The following is a 23022-nucleotide window of genomic DNA, read 5'->3' on the forward strand; positions in this document are numbered from 1 at the left end:
GGGACAACAGAGGATGAGATGGCTGGATGGCATCACTGACTCGATGGACATGAGTCTCAGTGAACTCCAGGAGTTGGTGATGGACAGGGAGGCCTGGCGTGCTGCGATTCATGGGGTCGCAAAGAGTTGGAAACGACTGAGTGACTGAACTGAACTGAACTGTCCATAGCTAGTATTCTTTATATATTATCTTATTCTATTAGGAAGAAATAAATATTCTCCATTTACAAATAGGCAAAACAAGCCTGAAAAGAAATTTGATTGAGTCTCTATAGCCTGAAAGCCAGGATCAGAGGTCAACACCTTGACATTTTCTAGTTCCATTTTCTTTTTTTAATATTATCTTCTGCCTCTTGGGTATGAATTAGGAAACATTATATCAGCACTGTTTGAAAATTAGATTGTAAATCTTAAATGTATTTTTCTTCTTTTCAGTAAAGGTTCCTGTTTTTCAGGACTTTTATAATTGCTATTCCTTTTTCCTTAAATGCTCTCCTACCAGGTCTTGGACAGCTGCCCCCTTTGCGTCACTGAGGTCTGAGTACAAATGTCACTCTTCACAAAGAGGCATTCTTTGGCTGCACTGTTCTTTCTTTACCAGTCAGTTTCTATCCAACTTTTTTTTTTCCTTAATGCTTATCATCATCCAAAAAATATATTATTTTTAAACGTTTTTATTTTTGGCTTCCATGATTAGAACATAAGGTCTTTAGTGATGGGACTGTATCGTTCACATCTTCAACAGTGATGTACATACCACATACTCAGTAAAGACTTGTCTAATAACTAAATGGCTTTTTTAAATAAAATGATAAATGAATTTTATTTTGATACTTTGAAAATTTTTAAATGAAAACAATATGTTCTAATAAAAATTTTTAAAAATAAATAAATAAAAATAAAATTTAGAGAATTTGGAAACAACAATATGTGAAAAATAAACTCCTTATAAATCATGAGTTTGAATTTTTTTCAAAAAAGGTAAGCATGTGCTCCAGCTCAGAGTGAGCTGGGGCTCAGACACAGTACTCACTGGATGCCCCCGTCCTGCAGCCTCCTTCCGGCTGCTCTCCCTGCCCGCCTCCTCCTTCCTTCTCTCCCTTCCTCCAGCTCAAGTTCCCTGATGCCTGAACCCAGAGCTGAAATCTGATGGAACCACCACAGTGTTTGCTCCTAGATTCCTGGTTTTCCAGAAGATGAAATACCCAAGGCGGCACTGCTGATCAACCAAGGTAAGGATGGTCTGTTGAATAAATGATACTGTGACCACTGATTGAAAGTGAAAAGTAAACGTGTTAGTCCAGGCTCCTCTGTCCCTGGGATTCTCTAGGCAAGAATACTGGAGAGGGTAGCCATTCCCTTCTCCAGGGGATCTTCCTGGAGATCCGTCTTTGCAGGCAAATTCTTTACTCTATGAGCCAGCAAGGAATATTCAGGTGGAAATAATGAAACTGGAGGCCTGCCTCATACCATACAGAAAAAGTACTTCTAGGTAGATTAATATTTTTAAAACATTGAAAACATTTTTTAAAAATATATTAATAAGATTTTTTGGACTTCAAGATAGGTAAAGATTTCTGAAGACACAGAAAGTCCAGATTATACAAGAAGTGATTGAGAAACCAGATTACATTAAAAATTAATAGTTTCTATTCACCAAATAATGCCATGAAGAAAACCCAGAAGACAAACCACAACCTTGAAAGACATATTTGCAAACACATTTAATCAATGAGCTTCCCTGGTGGCTCAGATGGTAAAGCGTCTGCCCGCAATGTAGGAGACCTGGGTTCGATCCCTGGGTTGGGAAGATCTCCTGGAGAAGGAAATGGCAACCCACTCCAGTACTCTTGTCTGGAGAATCCCACGGATGGAGGAGCCTGGTAGGCTACAGTCCATGGGGTCGCAAAGAGTCGGACACGACTGAGCAACTTCACTTTCACTTTTCAATTAATATACAGAATATACAGAACTACAATAAGAAGACAGAAATAACCCAATAAAAAATGAAAAAGTCAGGGACAGTCATTTCATTTCACCAAAGAGAGAACACCACTGAGCAGTAAGCAGGTGAGAAGCTGCTCACTCATCAGTAGTCAAGGAAATGCAAAAGAAGAACAGGATGAGATGCTGTTTTTACATCCAGTTTATAAGAGCTCTGACAATATGATTTTAACTACTTTGGAGAACAGAAATTATCATGTGAACTTGGACACATCCTAAGATATGTCTTTTCTCTTCAGGGTATTTACCCTAAAGAAATTTCTGCACGTGTGTGCTGAGGGCAATCAACGGACAAGAATTTTCTCAGCAGTGTTGTACATGGTAAGCAAGACCCAAAGACAACCCAAATATCCATCTTTGGTACGTGGTGTGTGCTTATACAGTGGAATAGTATCCTGCAATAAAAATGAACTCCAGTTCCAGGAAACGAAACAGATAAATCTCAAAGACATGTTGCTGCTGCTACTGCTGCTAAGTCACTTCAGTCTGCGACCCCATAGACGGCAGCCCACCAGGCTCCTCTATCCATGGGATTTTCCAGGCAACAGTACTGGAGTGAGGTGCCATCACCTTCTCCGCAAAGACATGTTAAGCAACAGCAAAACATAAAAGGAAATATGAATCTCACCACGGAACACTGAAAAACATACAAACCAAATATATTATTAGGAATACAGAAGAAAGTATACCAAAAGCCAGAAAAAGATTACTGTAAAATCAGGTCACTGGTCACCTGTAAGGGAGGGAAGAGGTTAGTGCTGGAAAGGGTACACAGGGTGCTTTGGGGTCCTAGAAATGTTCTAATAATTTTTTTGCCTTGCTGGTATATGGGATCTTAGTTCCCTGAGCAGAGATTGAACCCACACCTGCTACAGTGGAAGCACAGAGTCTTAACCACTGGACCACCAGGGAAGTCTCCAGTGTTCTAATTCTTGACTTGGGAAGAAAAACAAGCTAGATTCTGTGTGCACTAAAAGATAGCACACTGCTCACATTTCCTGGAGGAGACTTCGGTAACCACACCTAGTTGTAAGGGAGGCTGGCATTGTAGTCTAGCTGTCTGTGTCCACTGCTCCTTCCCTCAGCTCCTGACATCTGAGCAGGTACCAGTCAAAATGTTGTTGAATGAATACTGGCTGTGTGACTCTGGACAAGCAAATCAACCTCTAAAGACATTTGTCCTCTCTTTACTTAATGCCATGTGATTTTAAACACAGGTCATTATAAAACAACTCTCTGACTATAAATGTAGCACGTGCTCCTTGAAGAAAATGTTTTAAATTGAAAAATTAAAATGAAGGCAACAGTTATCCTTAATCTCACCATCTCAAAGTCTTCACTGTTATACATTCTGATTTCTTTTTCTGCAGTCTTTTTTCTTCCTTTTCTAAATTTATATTTATCTATTTGGCTATGCCGGGTCTTAGTTGTGGCATGCAGGATCTTCAGTCTTTGTTGCAGCACATGGGGTCTTTAGTTGCAGCATGTGGGATCTAGTTCCCTGATCAGGGATTGAACTTGGGCCCCCTGCATTGGGAGCATGGAATGTTAACTGCTGGACCACTACGGAAGTCGTTCCAGTCTTTTTCTATAGATACACTATAGATAGCATCATACCCTAATTTTAAAAATTTGACCTGCTGCAAAAAATAATTTGAAAAGAAAAATTTGAAGTCATCACTCCATAATTTTCCTTCTTAGAAATACAATATTAGAGATTGTTTTACTAAACCTTTTTTTTTTTTTAAACCTTTTATTTTATCAATGAGGACACCTAAAGCAGAGAAGTTAAACCACCTGCCCAAGGTCACAAATGTTGGTTATTAGTAAAACCTGATGCCTAATAGTATTCTTCCCACCAATGTTTTGTTTTCCTTCATTAGTAGATCATATTTTAAATAGACCACCCTCTAGTGCTATATTATTATGCAGTTTATTTCAGCCTATACTTCAGAAGTAAACAAAAAATTACTCATTAAAAAAAAGAATAAAGGCACATTCATAGTCTTTCTCCAAAGACACTTGTTAAAATATATCATTACTAGCTTAGGCATCTTAAAAATTGCACTAATACAAACAACTAAAATATATTATAAGCAACTACCAATCACCCTTATAAGAAGCTTTTTTAAATCTATTAGGATTTAAAACTTATGTGGTTCTGGTATGAGACAGTAATGATCTGCTCCACAGATCCACTCCCCAATGAGACTGGTGAAAATTATTTTTAAAAACAACTATTTAAAGTCTCTGGAAATTGTTCTAATGGCCTATAGCACATAAAGAAAGAAACATTTATTCAAGGAAAGCCACTACAATTTTATAAGAATAGTGAGAATCTGGTATTTGAACCAAGAACCACACTACCCCTCCCTCTTCCAACTCAGTGAGATGGAAATTCCACTCCAGACCACCACAGCCAAGAAAACCCTGTTTCTCCAATGGGAGAAATTATAAGCCAGTCAGAAGATTATCTTCTAGGAAGTCAGGATGCAAGTATTTCTCATATTGTCCTGTTATCTGTTGCTGAGGCTAAGTTCTGAGTGCGTGCAAGGGAGAGTTGGGGGCTTCCCTGGTCGCTCAGTGGTAAAGAATCTGCCTGCAATGCAGAAAATGCAGGAGACATGGGTTCAATCCCTGGTTGGGAAGATCCCCTGGAGGAGGGCATGGCAAGCCACTCCAGTATTCTTGCCTGGAGAATCTCCAAGGACAGAGGAGCCTGGAGGGCTACAGTCCATAGGGGTCGCAAAGAGTTAGACACGACTGAAGTGACTTAACATACACACACAAGGGAGAGTTGAGGGATTGCTTCTTCTACTCTCGAATTAGGATGAAGGCTCTACCTTGGGAGTGGCACAGCTGAGAAGCCTGGAGCCTTCAGTGCCATTACACTGATTGGCAGAGTTTCCACGCTGGGAGAGACGAGCTGAGATCTGGTGTCACTCTCAAATTGTCCCCACCTCAGAAGCACTCATCTCCGAAAGCTGGGGTGTCACTCAGAAAGACTGGCAATATTGTTCCTACCTGCCATCATTAGTTTGCCTGAGAGAGAAAAGAGACAAGTGAGAGGAAGACTCCTGGGATCAGAACAAATTTCAAACAAGATTTCAGTACTGTTCTTTCAAAGGAATTTGATTGGATCAGTTTGTGGAGCACTTTATGGCCCAAGGGTGTTGTGTCAGTCAGCAATGTAACCGCAGGGTGTGGTCAGGGAGACAAAGAAAGCCGTACTAAAACCACTGTCAACCCGGGGTGACTGAGCATACTCAAGTCTGCATCCTCTGAAGAGCAATAACAGAGGCTTTCCATCACAAGGGAAAATAAACTTCACTATTCAGCCAGTCTCTAAACATGTAAATATTGTTGTTTAGTTGCTAAGCCACGTATGACTCTTTTGCAACCCCATGGACTGTAGCCCACCAGGCGCCTCTGTCCATGTCCATGGTATTTTCCAGGCAAGAATACTGGAGGGGGTTGCCATTTCCTTCTCCAGAGGATCTTCTCAACCTGGGACCAAACCGCACCTTCTGCATTGCAGGTAGATTCTTTACCATCGAGCCACGTGGGAAGCCTGCAAACATATAAATAACAAGTCCAAAAAGAAAGTGGGGACCAGTACCTAGAGTTGCCTGAAAATGCTTAATTTCGAAAAATAAATAACAAAACGTACAAACAATGTATGACCCCTCCATCAGAAAGTAAGAAGGCATAAGAACTGCATGTGAAGCAACCAGATGTTGGGTTTAACAGACAAAAATTTCAAAGCAGCCATTATAAATAGTTTCAAAGAACAAAAGAAAACTATGATTAATTATAGAAGATACGATGATCATGTCTCATCAAATAGAGAATGTCAATACAGAAAACTTATGAAAAACAAACAAATGGGAACTCTAGAGCTAAAATGACAATAACTGAAATAATTCACTAGAGGGGCTCAACAGTAGATTTGAACTGGCAGGAGGAAAAAAATTAGCAAACTTGACGATAGATTGATAAAGATATAATTAATAGAATAGAGAGAATGAAGAAAGAATAGACAGAAAAAAGAATGAAGGAAAATGAGCAGAGCCTCAGGAAATGTGGAACACCATTAAATTCATGGTGGACTTTGCTGGTGGCTCAGACGGTAAAGCATCTGCCTACAATGTGGGAGACCCGAGTTCAATCCCTGGGTTGGAAAGATCTCCTGGAGAAGGAAATGGCAACTCACTCCAGTATTCTTGCCTGGAAAATCCCATGGACAGAGGAACCTGGTAGGCTATAGTCCATGGGGTCATAAAGAGTCTGACACAACTGAGTAACTTCACTTTCACTTTCATGCAATACTGGAGTACCAAAAGGAGGAGAGAGAGAGAAAAAAGAAAAAAAAAAATTTTTTTAATAATGACTGGAAACTTCTCAAAGTTATTGAAAAATATTAGTCTATATAGCCATGAAAGTCAACAAACTCCACATAGGATAAGCATGGAGATCTATAGACATCATAGTAAAAATGCTGATGGTCAATGACAAGGAGAAAATCTTGAATGCAAGAGACTAACTACTTGTTGTCACCATTTATGAAGGAACCCCAATAAAATCAGTTTACTTATAACTGGAAATAAGGGAGACCAGAGGCAGTGGGATAAGATATCAAAATTGCTCAAAGAAAAAAAATCTGTCAACCAAGAATCCTGTATTCAGGATTTGCCTTTCAAAAATGAAGGCAAAATAAAGACATTCCCAGGTAAATCAAAACTGAGAGAATTTGTTGACAGTGGACCCACATTATAAGAAACACTAACAGAAGATCTTAAGGCTGAAAGCAAGTGGCCTCAGAGAGTAATTCAAATCCACATGAACAAACAAAGAGCCCTGGATGAGGTAATATGTAATTATAATTATGTAATTATAAAAGACAATGCAGATCATTTTTCTTCTCCTTTCTTTAACTGATTTAGGAAGCAATTGTATAAAACAACGAGTATGTAATGTATCAACCATAACATATAAAAATGTGGTATATTTGTAGAATATTTGCCAAGAACAACACAAAGGAGGTGAGAACAATGCCATATTGGAGAAATTACAAATACTAAATCAGTCTTGCATTCCTAAAATAAACCCCACTTACCTTCTTCAAGGATAATGAGAATAAACTTATATAAGCCATAACTAAATTTTTTCTGAAATCCTTCCAGATTTTAATGAATTGTAATTTAGTAGTAACAGATTTCAGTGATTCTAGTGTTTGCCAATTAAAATGCATATTTTCCCCCAATGAGTTATGTCAGAATTCTTCAGAAGAGGAAATCTCTGTACCAAGCATGCCTAGGGCCAAATCAAACAGGTCAATGAGTTGTTCTGCCTGTGGAATGATCTTCAGGTCTGCTGTCTGGACTTACTAACCCTCAAGTTCTTTGTGTCTCAGCACAGAAGGAATTTAGCAAGAGGCAAAGTAGTAGGCAAGAAATAGATTAATTAATATAGGATGCTTGTAAGAGATGCAAGCAGACAGGTGAGGGAACTCTGCCAACAAGCAACTAATTTTTAAATAATACTAAGGTCTGGTAGCTCAGCTGGTAAAGAATCTGCCTGCAATGCAGGAGACCCTAGTTTAATTCCTGGGTTGGGAAGTTCCCCTAGAAAAGGGATGATAGGTTACTCATTCCAGTATTCTTGGGCTTCCCTGGTGGCCCAGACAGTAAAGAATCTGCCTGCAATGTGGGAGACCTGGATTCAATTCCTGGGTTGGGAAGATCCCCTGAAGGAGGGCATGGCAACCCAGTCCAGTATTCTTGCCTAGAGAATCCCCATGGACAGAGGACCCTGGCAGTCTACAGTCCATGGGGTCACAAAGAGTCAGACATGACTGAGCAACTAAGCACAGCACTCAAGGCCCTCTGGGCTTCTCTGGTGGCACTGTGTGTAAAGAAACCACCTGCAATTCAGGAGACTGGAGTTCAATCCCTGGGTGGGGGAAGATCCCCTGGAGAAGGAAATGGCAACCCACTCCAGTATTTTTGCCTGGGAAATCCCTTGGACAACAGAAGGCTGGTGGGGTACAGTCCATGGGGTCACAAAGAGTCAGACATAACTTAGTGACTAAACCACCACCACCACCACCAAGGACCCATTATCAGTTAAGGGTTCCACTTCTACCTTCTGAAAAATTTCCTTCAAGAATTATGAGTCAAATATTTTTGGGGAAAAGAAGACATAAAATGTTTAACTAGTCCTATTGTATAATTACTACTCTGAAGTGGGCTATGCCAATGTTCATGTTTGCTTTAATAAGTGAGGGAGTGTAATTTGTAAAAGCTAGAGTGAAATACAATTTCCCCAGTTGAGAGGGTTACATTTCTGAAAGCATTTGGTAGGAAAACAATTAGCTGAGAAATTTTAAGTTGTTATGAAAAAGAAAACAAAAAAAAGCTTTAGGCAGAACCCTAAGATGTCAGATTTTTCTTTTTCATTTTTCTTTTCTTGGATTTGAGACTTTAAAATCCAAACTTGAAAATACTGGTGTTCCTTTCTATTGTAGTTTATGCTTCCTTACCCCTAGTTCTGCCCCACCTTCACCAAATGCAAAGCAAGTTCATTATAGAAAAATCAGAAAATCTAAATAAGGTAAAGAGGAATCACACAGCCACACACACAAAGAGGAAACACACACACACAAAAACAGGAAATGTGCGTGTACACACATACACACTTTCAATACAGATGCAAAGGCAGAGACTGACCCTGGCTGTGTGGGTCACACCTGGGCACCTGCTGGCCACCCTATGGTTTGTAACTGACCTTGTGTTTTTAACAACCTCTCAAACAGGAACCTCTGGATAGTTCCAGACTTTTCTCCCCATAAACACCACAAAACAGGAACTTGCTGAAGGAAACAGAAACGACCCCACCCAAAGTTTCTGAAGAGACAGACAAAAATGAACACACACACACACACACACCTGCCGCCCTCTGCTGAGGATATCACACAGAAATAAAGACTCTCAGAACCTGGGCATATGGGTTTCCAACCCAATTGTCATCATACTCAAGGGGTTCTTAGATTAATGTTTTTCTAGGATCTGTGACATGGGGAAGGTGGATTGGCACCCCAGCCCCAGCAGCCAGGCCCTCTGATGAGGCCCAGCACCTGCCCTTCCTTCTGGCTGGTGAATCTGCCTGGCCAGAGCCAGGCTCAGCCACTGGCAAGCAAGGGTCTGGGGGCTGCCCTAGGAGGGGCTGTGAATATGTAGGATGGGTTGGGTGAGAAGAGGGGACCCCATGTACCAAAGGGCACAAAGAGCCCAAGGACTTGAGAAGAGAGGCCAGGGAAATGGGGTCACCAGAGGTGGGTTGGTCAACGCGCATGTTCCTGGGAGTCGGGGAAACTCAACCAGAGGGACAAGGGGGCACAGGAGGTGAGGGGGTATGGCCTGGAGGTAGCACCCAATCCTATGGAGGGTGGGGAGGAGGTCTGCACAGAGGAGAGCGTGGTGCTCCTGAGCAGGGGGTGTGGGGCTGCCCAGGAGTGGGGCACACTTTGACAGGCCTGGAGTGGGAGAGATTGGGATGAGGTGGGTGGGGGATCTAGGTTGGGGTGGGGGCTGCACCCAGAAGTCAGTTTTAATGCCAACTAAAATGATGGTTGTACTAAATAAAAAGTGATATTTATATTTTTAATTAGTAATAAATATGGTTTACCATTCCTTGCTTTCTAGAAACTTTTCAGGATCTCTTATTCTCAGTTTCCATAAGATGCTTGCAAATTTATTTTTACTTTGTTAGATAATAGACATATAAAGAAGGCAATTAATAAAAAAGAAACCTACCCTCATTCCAAAAGTTTCATATTTTCCAAGTTTTAGGATTCTCAGTTAATCCCATCTCTTGAACCCCTTCATTCCCAGTCCCAGATATGGAAAATATATACTTGATATTAAAAACACTGTGCAAACTTTAATCTATTAGATAAACAAAACTAAATATTTCTCAAGCTCTTCTCTAACATAGACCTCCTATTATAATTTAATACAGGAGTCCTTCTGGTCCAAGTTTTTTCTCTTCATCTCAGTGCCATCCCTTTAACAGAAACAGGAGTAGAGTTCTTTGCCTCTGTTTTATTTCTCATGTTTAAGGTTGCATCCAAAACTGACATAAATCTCCAGTTTTCTTTTCCTAAATCTCGTTTCCTCTTTATAAGAATGGCTAAGAACTACATTTACATAAACTGAGAATTCCCTGGCAGCCCAGTGGTTAGGACTCAGTGCTTTCATAGCCCATAGGCCAGGGTTTCATCCCAGGTCAAGATCCAGCAAGACACGTGGTGGGGCCAAAAGAAAAAAGAAAAGAAGAACTACATTCACAAAACCCCAAACTCTAATAGCTATAGAGATGATGTACTAAATTTTAGTTGTAAAAAAAATAAATAAATAAAAATAAATTTTAGTTGTAGGATAGGTAATATTTTATCTATTAGCTTACTAAGATCCACAATACTTTCAAAACTATTCCAGGTATCCAAGAACCTGGTTTAACGTAAAGAGAACCTTTTAAAATCAAAAGTACCTTCATAAGATAAGCAAGTAAGAAAACTTTAAAGCTCTACTTCTACATTAAGTCAACACTCAACAAATGAAAATTGGGCACTACATATGAAGGTATTATTGACACCCTTTAAGACCCGGGAGATACTGATATACTGTTTTTTATTTTTGGCCTGTGCCGCGCAATTTGTGGGATCTTAGTCCTCTGACCAGGGACTGAACCTAGGGCCTTGGCAGTGACAGCACACAGTCCTAACCACTGGACCACCAGGGTATCCCTGATAAACTGTTTATATAGCAATGCCAATTAACTTTTTTTAGTATTAGAATAATTCTGTACTTTAACAAATACTCTTTAATCCAAAGATCATTCATCTAATCTACAAATCATTTAACTTGGGAGAAAATGCTTAATCAAGAAAATAATGACAGTGGGTTTTACATAGAAACCATGCCTACCAATCTCACTGATGCTTTTCAGCTCTTATCTCTTTAGATGTGAGAAAATCTCCACAATGTTCACATTTCCTTAAGGAGTTTTAACTGTCATTTAGAGAAAGTTATAAAGGAATTATTTATAAATTAATGGAAAAATATGCATGATTATGAATTCTCTGACATTTTCAAGCATTTTCCACTTGCAATTAAAGTATATGGTTATCCCCAACAATTTTATTCTTAGGTCATATACCCAAGAAAATTAAAAAATTATGTACAGAAAAAGTGGTACAAAAATGTTCAGAGCTGCATTATTCATTATAGCCAAAAAAGTGGAAATAACCTAAATGCCCATCAATTAATGAATGGATAAACAGAATGTGGTATATCCAAACAACAGAATATTATTCGGCCATAAAGCAAAGAACGAGTACTGAATGATACAACACGGGTGTATCTTGAAAACATTATGCTAAGTGAAAGAAACAAACAAAAAAGCCAAATATTGTTTAATCCCACTTATAAGAAATGTCCAGAATAGATGAATCCATAGAAGTAGAAAGTAGATTAGTGTTTGCCAGGGGCTGGAGGAATGGGAAGTGAGTGCTAATGGTTATGTGGTTTCTTTTTAGGGTGATGTAAATGTTCTGAAATTACAAAGTGGCTATATAAGGTGAATATACTAAAACAACTGGATTGTGTACTTTAAAATGGTAAACTTTTTAGCATGAGAATTACATCTCAATAAAGCTGTATAAAGTATATGGTGATTAAAACCTATGTTTTGAATTTCTAAAAGAAGACCATATTCTGCTAAAAGGTGATAGGGTCCAATAAACCTTGTATACCAATTATCCTGAAAATTTCTTTTGAACCAAAATCTTTGTTTCAAAATATCATTCTTACTATAGCTATAAAACAGAAAACAGAATAATTTTTTAAACGTAAATATATTTAAAAAATTAAAACACCTACGAAATGCAATCTATACATATGAAAAAGTAAAATATTTATATGCATAACAAGTAGTAGCAACATCATTCATAAGCAGCAGTTAGTGTTTATTTTCCCCATATTTTGGTTTAACACCATAGTGGTAGTTTATTCTTTTTAGGGAAATTGCATATGGTACATATAGTATATTATGAGTAAGTTATAGAAGACTGTGTAATTGGAAAATTAATTCCAAGTAACAATATTTCCTCTAAAAACACGTTTATTATCAAACAAATTATCCTTAACTAATGGACAATAAAATGTACCTATAATTTAAGTCCAAGATATATAGTTAATTTCCATAAAATTATATATGGCATTTTAAAAACAACCTATTTCTAAAATATCAGTAATTCAGGCAATTGGGATTTCCACAGGAGATAAATTGCCATTAATTTCCTTTTTATGAAGAAAACATCTGTCTTAAGAACATTATAACTATGTTATTAAGAAATGCTACAGCATACTTTTAAAATGAAAATGGTGAAATATATGTATTAGGATATTCTTTTATGGGTACCAGCCCTATAGCAGCATTTCATATGATTTTAATCTAGTTAACCAGATTTCCAAGTAACTTGGGTTCTTCTTTTCTAGAAGTACCCATCACATGTATAGTTTAGTTAAGAATTTAAATTTCCATTATAAATGAGAAGCTATCACACTGACAGTGTAAATATATAAGAAATAAAGTACTTGGATAGCCTGGTACTTTATTAGAAATACATCTATTAACTCCACAGAAATGAATTTTACATGTAAGCAAAATACTAAAAAATTCTGACCTGGGAGAAATGAAATAAAATACAGTGAGTACTTTTCTCTTCATCTCTAACTGCAAAAATCCCTTTTGCCTTTTTATTTGACCCGTCTCTATTCATGCAATGTAATGAACCCTCAAAATAATTTACATGTCTTTATACAGAATTCACATCTACATCAGTAAATGGCCAGTCCTTTTATATTTTCAGTGCCTTATCAAAATATGGTTAACAAAGTTTTTCATTCTATGAGGCAGGAAGATGTTTCCTAAGTACTTCTTTGGACGATGAGGATATAGTATCCGGGAAGGAAACCTCAAATTCTATTAGAAGGTCACCACGTTGGTCAGGATTTTTCGGGAATGGTAGCCCATATCCAATAATTCTTCGCCTCATTCCAGGTTTCACAATATCATTTATTGTCATAGGTATGGTTCTTCCATCCATGGTTGGCACATTAATTGAGCAGCCGCACAATGCCTAAAATGAACCAAATAAAATTAACAAACTTCAAAATATAAAAGTCTAAACAAAAATATTACCAGCTGTGAAGAATGATTCTAAGGTAAACTTTTAACCCCCAAAAGAATATCAATAATTTTAAGACTTTTTCCCCACTAGAAAGTCCCTTCAGGATACACATAATCAGATAGTTTACAAAAGAAGGAAAGGAGAAGGGGAAAGAAAGGAAAAGGAAAAAGGAAAAGAGGAGGAAAGAATGTCTTTCACATTGTTCTAGAATGAAATGAATTGTTTGAGGCTGCTATTACAACATTCAAGTTGCAAGGATGGAATGGGAGAAGAGAAGAGGGAGAAATTAAGAACCAGAAAGAAAAAGATAGGAGCAACTATATACTTCTCCAGAGTGAAAACATTAGAACAATAAATACATTTATTGTTTTAGTCAGTAAATATTTACCGAGTACCATACATGCCATATATTTCTGCTAGATGCTGAACATATAGGGACCATGAACACAGACCCCACCTCAAGGAATGCACAAAGGATTCAGAAGCAAACCAGTAATAATAACTTTACAGTATAAAGTTGTCAGAGAAGTATGTGCAGAATTCTTGTCTGAGACAAAGGGCACTCAATGTACCCTCTTAGCTTCTGGGAATACAGATTGCTTGAGGTAAGCACCGGACCATTAGTAAGTGTTGAGGTAGAGCAAGGAACAGCAGTGTTCCAAAGAGGACAACTCAGACAAATACAGAGGTATACAAGATAATAATATATCAAACTTAGGGAAATGTATACACATGTATGGATAGAATTTAGATTAAAAACAACCTGTTAGTTTAAGCTAAAGAGTTTAGACTTTATGGTAGATGCTCTATGAAGTTATTAAAGAATTTTAAGCAGGGAACTGACATGGGCATATTTGCAGGATTATAATCCAATTTGAGAAACAGTGCCTAAAAATAGAATAAATACAAACTAATGTATTAAAGCAGTACCCTCATAACTTATTTTCCCTTTTAATGCCTTGTTTGTTATATAATTATTAACTCAAGTTAACAACTTTGGAAGAAATCTTATACATGGACTAAGGTAATGAGATTACAATGCAGATTTGACAAACTGCAAAAACAAAGTACAGATAATCCATACTAGGTAGGCCTCATTGTATATAATCTCGTTAGCACTTAAAATTGGCATTTAAATTGTTAGTATAAATAACTGAACTTAGAAAATATAATCTTATCCACAAGACGCAAAGTAGTAGTACTACTTTAGAGGGTTCTTATGAAAATTGTAAGAATGTTGTGTAGTAAACATTAATGTTAGTTATTATTTAGATAAATTCCCTAAGATTACAGGCATAATTCTGTTTGGTTTCAGAATCCAATATCCTACTAACTTACCTCTCGTAAACTAATTTTAGCAGTATAAATTATATTTGACCCATCCCTTTTGAATTTGGGGTGATCTTTATCTTTAATGACAAAAACAATGTCTGCTGGAATACTAGTTGGTGTTTCATCTCCTTCCCTTGGAAAAGTAATTTTGGTGCCTTCTTTCCACCCTTTTTTAATCTCGATGGTGAGAATTTTGTCCTCAGTTCTATAACTCCTTCCATCAGGGTTTAACCTCTTCCGAGAAATCTTCATTCGTTTGGTACAACCACTATATATTTCTTCAAGTGATACTCTAAGTTCATGAATAACTGGAGGATCTTGTTTGAGGCGGGATGGGCCCACAGAATTCCTGTCCCTTGGATATCCATTCATGCTGAATCCAAAGGCGCCAAAAGGATCTCCATCTACTTCCATTTCATCAGAATCTCTACCACCACCCATCCGTCTTCCAAAGAAAATTTCAAAGGGGTTGGAACCTCCAAAAAACGCTGCAAATGTGGCATGAGGATCACCATGAAAGGTGTACCGGAAGGTACCTCCTTGTCCATCAGTGCCTCCTGCTCCGCCTTTCAACCCTAAACGACAAGATAAGCGTGGTTAGAAAAATACTTATAACTCTTGAAAGTTAAACTTGGAAAAATTGTATTACTCATAAACTTTGGCTAACTTGGGTTGCTATTTATTAATATTGGTCAGAAATGCCATTATAACTAAATACAAAAGAGCCATATAACTACCAATCATTCCACCCTAAGTTAAATTTTTAGCTTTCAAATTCTTTATCCAAATCCCCATCTTTAACGATAATTTATTTCCAACTTTTTGTTCCATGCATAAAAAAGAAAATAAATAAAAATTGGGAACCTCTTATAAGCTACTGGTTTGATGATCTGAAGTATATAAATTTAGGTTTTTAAAAAATGTCATTCAAGGGGTGGGGGGAGGGAAGGATTGGGAATTTGGGATTAGCAGATGCAAATCACAATATATAGGATGGATAAACAACAAGGTCCTATTGTATAACACAGAAACTATATTCAATATCCTGTGACAAACCATAATGGAAAAGAATATGTACATGGATAACTGAATTACTTTGCTGCACAGCAGAAATTAATATAACACTGTAAATCAACTCTACTTCAAATATATAATCTTAAAAATAGCAAAAAAAAAAAAAAAAGATGTCAATCAAAAGGTCTTCGGTAATCAATGCAAACAAAATATGTAACCTAAATCTTTTGAGCACCATCATTATCAGCGAACACAAATCAGTGATATAAAATATCATATTCAAAATAACTTTTTATTTCAGATCATCTTTCACTGTTTAAAAATTAAAATAGAACTCATTCATGGCAGAAAGGGAAAAAAATTCCATTAACAGAAAATTTTAGACATTAAAATTACTATCTATATCCTAAATAATGAAATTGTTTACTTAGGCATATCACATGATAGCATTAATTTCAACAGCATGTAAAAAGAAAACTGAAATCATGAGCTGTAAACCCTTTTGACCTGTAAGACCTTTGGGCTGGTTATTTTTGTCTATTATGGACAACCTGCTTCCGACACCAAGACAGTGACTCTTCGATCCTGCTCTCTAAGACTCAACTAAGCAATTAGTAATTCACAAGAGATAACATATTTGAAGTAGCATTTTCTACTACATACTGACGAAAGATTCTACTAAAACCTACAAAACAACAGTATAGTGATTTTCTAAGGGATCGATACTGACAAGGATTTATATCATTACAGTCTCAGCAAAGTTTCTGGATGATCCTTATGGGCATTCCTGACAAAGGAGACAAGCAGGAACAGAACCTAAAAATTATAAAACTGTAAAAAAAAAAAAAAAACAAGAGAATTAAACTAAGAGGTTCAAATATGTTCATCAGTGAGTAATCTGAGGGCAGGAAACACATTTTATTTATTTTTGCACTGTTCATGCATACAGTTCTGAAAATGACGGCCACTCATGTTTGCTGAATAAAGGGAAGAACTAATTCTTAAAGTGTTAGAAACAAACACTAAAATGTGTCTTCAGTGTCAAGACAGAGAAAGGCAGAAACAAAAACAATATAAAGTATAATTACACATACACATATGAGAAATTTAACAGTAAAAAACTCTACTCAAGTCACTCAGCATACTTTCTCAGTTTTAAATATCTTATTCTATTTGGCACCTTTCACTCAGGATATGCCTTGTAGAAAACAATGACAAGCATAAGTAGGACAAGAACTTTTAACATACAACTCGTTCAAAACTCCTTTCTCTAAATTCTAGTGGTACAGTTATAACTCCAAATGTTAAAAAAAGCTAGTGGCAGATTTTTTTTTTAAATGATAGAATATGTGTATAACTCAAGGTCATTACAATGTGATTAAACCAATACTAAATTATTTCAATCACTCCATCTTTCATCCCACAGAGTATAACGATTTAACAGAGTTCATAAAGTAAATTGAATAAACTAGCCTGCCCAATTGAACCCTTCACAAGATAAAATCTAAATGTTTTGGATGTATAATGGATTCATGAAAAGAAAGAATTACATTTTAAGTTATTACATCATGGGTTTGGCTTTTCCCTAAAAGCCCTTTGCCAAAAATGGTAACTCAATCAGGATTACTGAGTCCCTGAGAAGATTCACACACTGTCTGAACTGACATTCATCAAAGATAACAAACAGCCTCCAATAAAGCTTTGACACTAAATAGTCAACTGTGTACTACTGTGACTGAGAAAATCCTACCAAAATTCACACCAATATAACATGAATTATTATGCAAGTATCACTTGCGTTGCCCAGCACTTGAACAAGCCTGTCATCAACTATACAGTCAACTTTTCACTACATACATTTTGACTGCTCATGGAAAATTTTAGTATGCAGCTAGACTACCTATGCTATCCAAAATTTTTTCTAGACACCATCATCACTTCGTGTGAGCAAGAAATGTACCCCAGAGTCAACATTTACTTATGTTGTACCAAGACTGCTATTATTTAAAAAACAAGCAACCAACCAATTTGCAATCCAAAAAAAAATTATGTCTGGGATATTATTCATAACAATGATATCCATTAATTAGTTGATTAAAGTTTATCAAAAGCAGCAGCACTGGAGAAAAATCAGGACTTCAAGGGAAAAAAATTATATGACTTTAATAACTGCTGAGGCCTGGCGTGCTGCGATTCATGGGGTCGCAAAGAGTCGAACACGACTGAGCGACTGAACTGAACTGAATATGTAAAAATCCAAATTTATAACAATACTTAAGAGTTAACTAGCACAGTGAGATTCTTTAAAGTTTTGATTCATAGAAATCCAATTTACTTATTTTTTTAAATATATAGTAAATAGATTGTTAATTAACTATATAAAGAACAGAAACAGCAAACTAGTATAAAGATTAATAGCTAGTATAAAGATTAATGTACTAAGCACAGATTTGATCATATAAATACTACCTTTCAGTACTTAAATTTTAAGTTATTGAGTGAAACATAATAAAAAAAGGAAGATATGAAGAGAAAGAAATGTTAGAAAACCAGGCCACTATAAGGATGAGTTACTGAAAATCTGTTTTTATGTCTTTTAATATGAACTTCTGTTGACATTCACAGAACAATTCAGAACTAAACCTAAAACTCTGGAGGAGAAATTAGATCAAAATTCAATTTCAAGTGTCAGTAGTCCTTTGTTTTTTGTTTTCAAATTATTCAACTATGGAGAAATGTCTCTCTTATAAAACAATTTTATTTATTCCATACTATAAAAGTAACCCATTGTAAATATACCATGGTCTTAGTGAAGTTATAGAACTGTGCAGCCATCACCACAATCCAGTTATAAAACATTTCCATCAACCCAAAGAGTATTTTCATTTCTATGTGGAGTTAATCCTTGCTACCACCTCTAGCTCTAGGCAACCACTGATCTGTTTTGTCTATAAATTTGCCTTTTCCATGCATTTCATATAAATGGAATAATAGAATATGTAGTCATTTATATGATTTATAATGTTTGAGGTTATTTCATTTACAAAGCATGTTTTATTAAATCAGTCCTTTTAATTGCTAAGTAGTGTGTGTGTATACATATATACCACACTTCATTTATCCATTTACTAAAAGATGATACTTTCGGATATTTTCATTTGGGGCCATCACAAATGATGCTGCTATGAACACTCACGTACATGTCTTTGTGTGGACCTGCATTTTCATTTCTCTTTTATAGATTCCCAGGAGTGGAAATGCTGGGTCATACGGTAAATTTAAAACATCTCTTTTTTTATCCAGCTTTTTTAAAACCCAGCATTTAAAATTGTGGATATTAGACATTTTCAAAACACAAATATACTGGGATCACTGGCTATCTTAGGTCCTAAATATATAAATTTAGCACGTTTAACTCATGCAATTCTCAGTTCATGGTTTATTCCCATAGCTTCAGGTTGTAAAAGAGAATATAATAATTCGGGGGGAAAGTGTACCAGGTAAATTAGCGTTTTGTTACTTCTAGAGAAACACAGAGGGCTATGCAACCAGGCCTGCAAGCACAAACAGATCAATGACAGGCAAAGAAACAAAAATATTTTTCTACGTTTTAACAGTATACTTAATGAGATACTTTGAATAAAGGATAAATAATTTTAATGCTTTTCTGTAAAGGAAGAATAATTTCTAAAACATAATCAAATAACTTTCATTTTAACTGTATTTTAAAGCAATATAAGTAGAAAATAGTATTTCTGAATAATATATTTCAATGCTTTAAAAAACTTATTCTTCCCTCACTATTACTTTTATTGCTTATATCAACTATCTAAAAGACTTGGGGTACACAGATGATCCTGTTTTTTAAAAATTCACTTCACTGATGACGCTCAGTAAAAATCAAACTGGAGAAATATAACTCAAGAAAAACACTATTAAGAGGTAATGTTAAGCCAAGAAAAATGTATCATTTGGTGACTTGAAAATTCTGAAGATAAATATCCTTAGAAACACTAAATCTTATGGTTTAGTTATAGACAGATTTGGGCTGTTAGTGAGGTGTGGATTAAATCAATGGGTATTTGCTTTTTCATGGGAATTCATAGTGTTATATCATGTTTGTAGATTTCTTTACAAAAATTACAAAATAACTTCTTCAGAAAGAGTAGTATATAGCTAGTAGTATCTGAGAATCTTGCTTAGCTTTTGAGATGAAGAAACAAATCATAGTATTTTGAGTAGTACAGCCATAAGGAACCAGCAGGACTGAACTGCCCACTACTTGCTTTTTCCAGTCTTTACTTTGCAGGAACCTGACACTGCAGGTCCTCATAGCAGCAGAAACTGCAATTTGGGGCAACTCAGATCAAAAAGAAAAAGCATAACAAGAAAAAAAAAAACAACCTCTACACAATTACCCTGCTTAACTAAATTTAACTTTTTAACTCAAAATACAGTTACCACTTCATTGAATTTTAAGATAGATTTTTAATTAGGGAAATTTAACATTAAATGCAATAAAGCAAAAAAAAGTTTTCATAACTACAATGAATGATTTTAAAATAATATTTGGGGAGAAAAATTAGTAATAAAATAACTTAGTCCTGATATAAAAAGTTGAAATTCCAGAACTTGTAAAAATTAAAATGTTCTTGTTGTCAATCAGCAATTTTAAATAGTCTTACTTTACAGCTACATTTATATGGCGATGATGGACAATTTAAAATCCAGAATGATAAAAGGATAATCTTAAATTTTACTTCCATTTACTGTATTCAACTAGTTTCAGATCTCACAATCCAAGAAATAAAAGTGTGGCAGGGAGAGGAAAGGGAAGTTATCATGCCTTCCTCTACACCTAGATAGTAAAATTTCAAATGAAATAATGTTATCTTAAAGTAAATCAGTCATTGTTCTAAGGAGGTGGCCATTTTAGGTCAAAAATTGCATTTCTGAGATCTCATTTTCTTGGCACACAATTACTGTTTACAATTAAGCTAAAAACTTGTTCTGGTATTTTATGACATCAGGAAAATTCTTTCCTCTCCAGGCAGAATGCCAAAAACAACTACAGCTAAATGCCTGGGCCTTCGGCTTCTCAGAGAGAAGATTCTGTCCTGTTTAATCTAAACTAGCTTTGCCATAAGAAAAAAGGCAAAAAACTTCTTTTGTTTTTGTGAATAAAATATAAACTACCCAGAGTTTGAACTGCCAATCTTAAGATTTTAAATGACTGAAGAATCTTTATTGGCTCTGACAGAAAATTCATTAGAAAAAAAAAAAAAAAAAAACAGGTTGCATAAGACTTTTGACACAATTTCTTAATGAGTATGGGAATTTAAGGTTTCTTTTCAAATACAATGTCAACAATACAAATCTAATGGGAGAACATATATATTGCACAAAATGTCAAAATCCAAAAAAGGACAAACAAGTACATTTCATTCATAGCTATGTAACATTCATTCATATGATCAGGGATGAAATCTTGCTTTTATCCATTATTTGTCTTTCTACTTTTGAAATGTCAGAGAATTTAATAACCAGAAAGCTGATAGAGAAAAAAGAGAGACAGAAAGATATACACTGAATTCTTACCTTCCTCCCCAAACTGATCATATATTTCTCTCTTTTTAGGATCACTCAATACTTCATAAGCTTCTGCGACCTCTTTAAATCTTTCCTCTGCCTGAGGAGATTTGTTCTTGTCCGGATGAAATCTGAGGGCTTGTTTTCGGTAAGCCTTTTTAATATCTTCATCTGAAGCTCCTTTTTCAATTCCCAAAATGCAATAATAGTCTTTCCCCATTTCGAGTGCCTTGAAATGAACTTAGATTTCCCTTTGTGAAAGAAAACAGCGTCCCCAGTCTTAGCAATACAATGATTCTAAGAAAAATAAACCAAGCTGGGTATTTTAAAAGTTAAAGCAAATCAGCAATTCAGCTTCGCTGTCTTAAGGCAGCAAGCAGACAGCGCCTCAGTATTTAATTCCTTCCCCAACGGCTCACTTACAGATAAATATACACTACACGGGAGACGGCCTCCTTCTAGATCCTCCCATTTTCACTACGTGTCTCTGCACTTTCTAGAACAGCAAATGCTACAGGACGTCACTTCCCCAGCTGCCTCTAGTACCGAGCTAGGTTTTCTCCTCCTCCATGATTAACTATTCCTTTTCCTTCTGGCTCCACCATACTTGTTTCCTTTTTAAGAGGCCAAGTGGATTAAGAAACCAGTATATCAGCATAGAATATCATAACTACACATTTACTTAATCCATTCTAAGTGAAAAAGCAACAAAAAAATCATTATAGCCATTAAGTATCTTATTAAAATTAGATACATACAAATGAAGTTATTTTAATTTCAACTTCAAGTCATTCAAGATATACAGTATTAAAATATGGTTTAAATTAAAATTGTCAAATAATTTGTGTCATTTTCAAAATTCCTAGGGTCTGCAATCAAAAATGCCAGGAATTTCACATTGTAAAAGACTATATATCATAAGTATCAAACACAATATTTTAAAATAAGTAAAGGACTTAAATATGTCTTTAGCTGATGATTTTGGTAAGTTTTGTGGGGTTTTTTGTAGTATGCAAGAGTTAATAGTTCAGGCAGACTAATACTTGTGAAAGCTTCATATCTGATTTAGTTACTTCAACTAAAACAGAATGAGATCCGCCCTCCTCATTCCTAGGGTCACTATTTAAAGAATTTTTGTGCTGCTTCCGGAAAGACAGGAAAAAGTATCAGGTTTCAGGCAGTAAAAACTCAACGTTTCTTTTAAGACTTTAACTGGATCAGCTTACAATCTGGATATGCTATTTACAAGGTATAATATGAGAAATATTTTTTTCTTTTAAAAACACATTTTCCCTAATTATAAACACTCATTGAAGATTTTGGAAAACACAGAAAGAAAAAAGACAGAACAAAAGTTTTTAATCTTAAAAAACTTCCTATCTTACCACTTTAGATAATTCTCAATAAATGTCAGTGTATTTCCTTCTAATCCTTTCTTTTCCTATGAATATTTATGGTTATTTTCTGTAGTTTTCTATTTTTTATTTTAAAAAGTTTACATCATATATCATTTATACACTGTTTTGATGCCTGCTTTTCTAATATATATTTTGGATATTTATAAGAAATATTTTCAGTGTATATAACTCATCTTTTATCTTCTACATAGTTTCTTCCTTCATCTTTTCAAAACTGTTCCTAGTTCTAATATTGTAAAGATGGATTGATAAGAAAATATCAAAAGAATTGCACAGAGCACTGTATTTAAATATCTTAAGTCTGTAAAATGAAAAGAAAAAAGAGCATTTATGAGAAAAACTAAATGTACATATATGTGTAGGATAATGAAAAGGCAGTGATCACGTTAAGCTTTAACAATATGGGAACGC

General features: G+C 35.7%; 1 protein-coding gene across 3 annotated transcripts in view; it reads right to left on the reverse strand.

Annotated features, from left to right (window-relative positions):
• Positions 1-11462: 11462 nt before the first annotated feature.
• Positions 11463-23022, reverse strand: part of DNAJB4 (DnaJ heat shock protein family (Hsp40) member B4) — a 44413-nt gene continuing 32853 nt past the window's right edge. For 2 of the 3 annotated variants that reach the window (XM_070786286.1, XM_070786285.1), the window contains exons 2-3: positions 14597-15165; positions 11463-13207 (exon numbers count right to left, since the gene is read on the reverse strand). In XM_070786286.1, coding sequence (XP_070642387.1) covers positions 12974-13207; positions 14597-15031 — 669 coding nt within the window. In that variant the 5' untranslated portion in view covers positions 15032-15165 and the 3' untranslated portion in view covers positions 11463-12973. Of the gene's footprint in view, positions 13208-14596; positions 15166-21202; positions 21875-23022 lie in introns of those variants that run through there. The other variant, XM_019957232.2, reaches the window with a different exon arrangement.

This window comes from Bos indicus, chromosome 3 (genome assembly GCF_029378745.1).
Source record: "Bos indicus isolate NIAB-ARS_2022 breed Sahiwal x Tharparkar chromosome 3, NIAB-ARS_B.indTharparkar_mat_pri_1.0, whole genome shotgun sequence".
In the NCBI taxonomy this organism is placed as follows: domain Eukaryota; kingdom Metazoa; phylum Chordata; class Mammalia; order Artiodactyla; family Bovidae; genus Bos; species Bos indicus.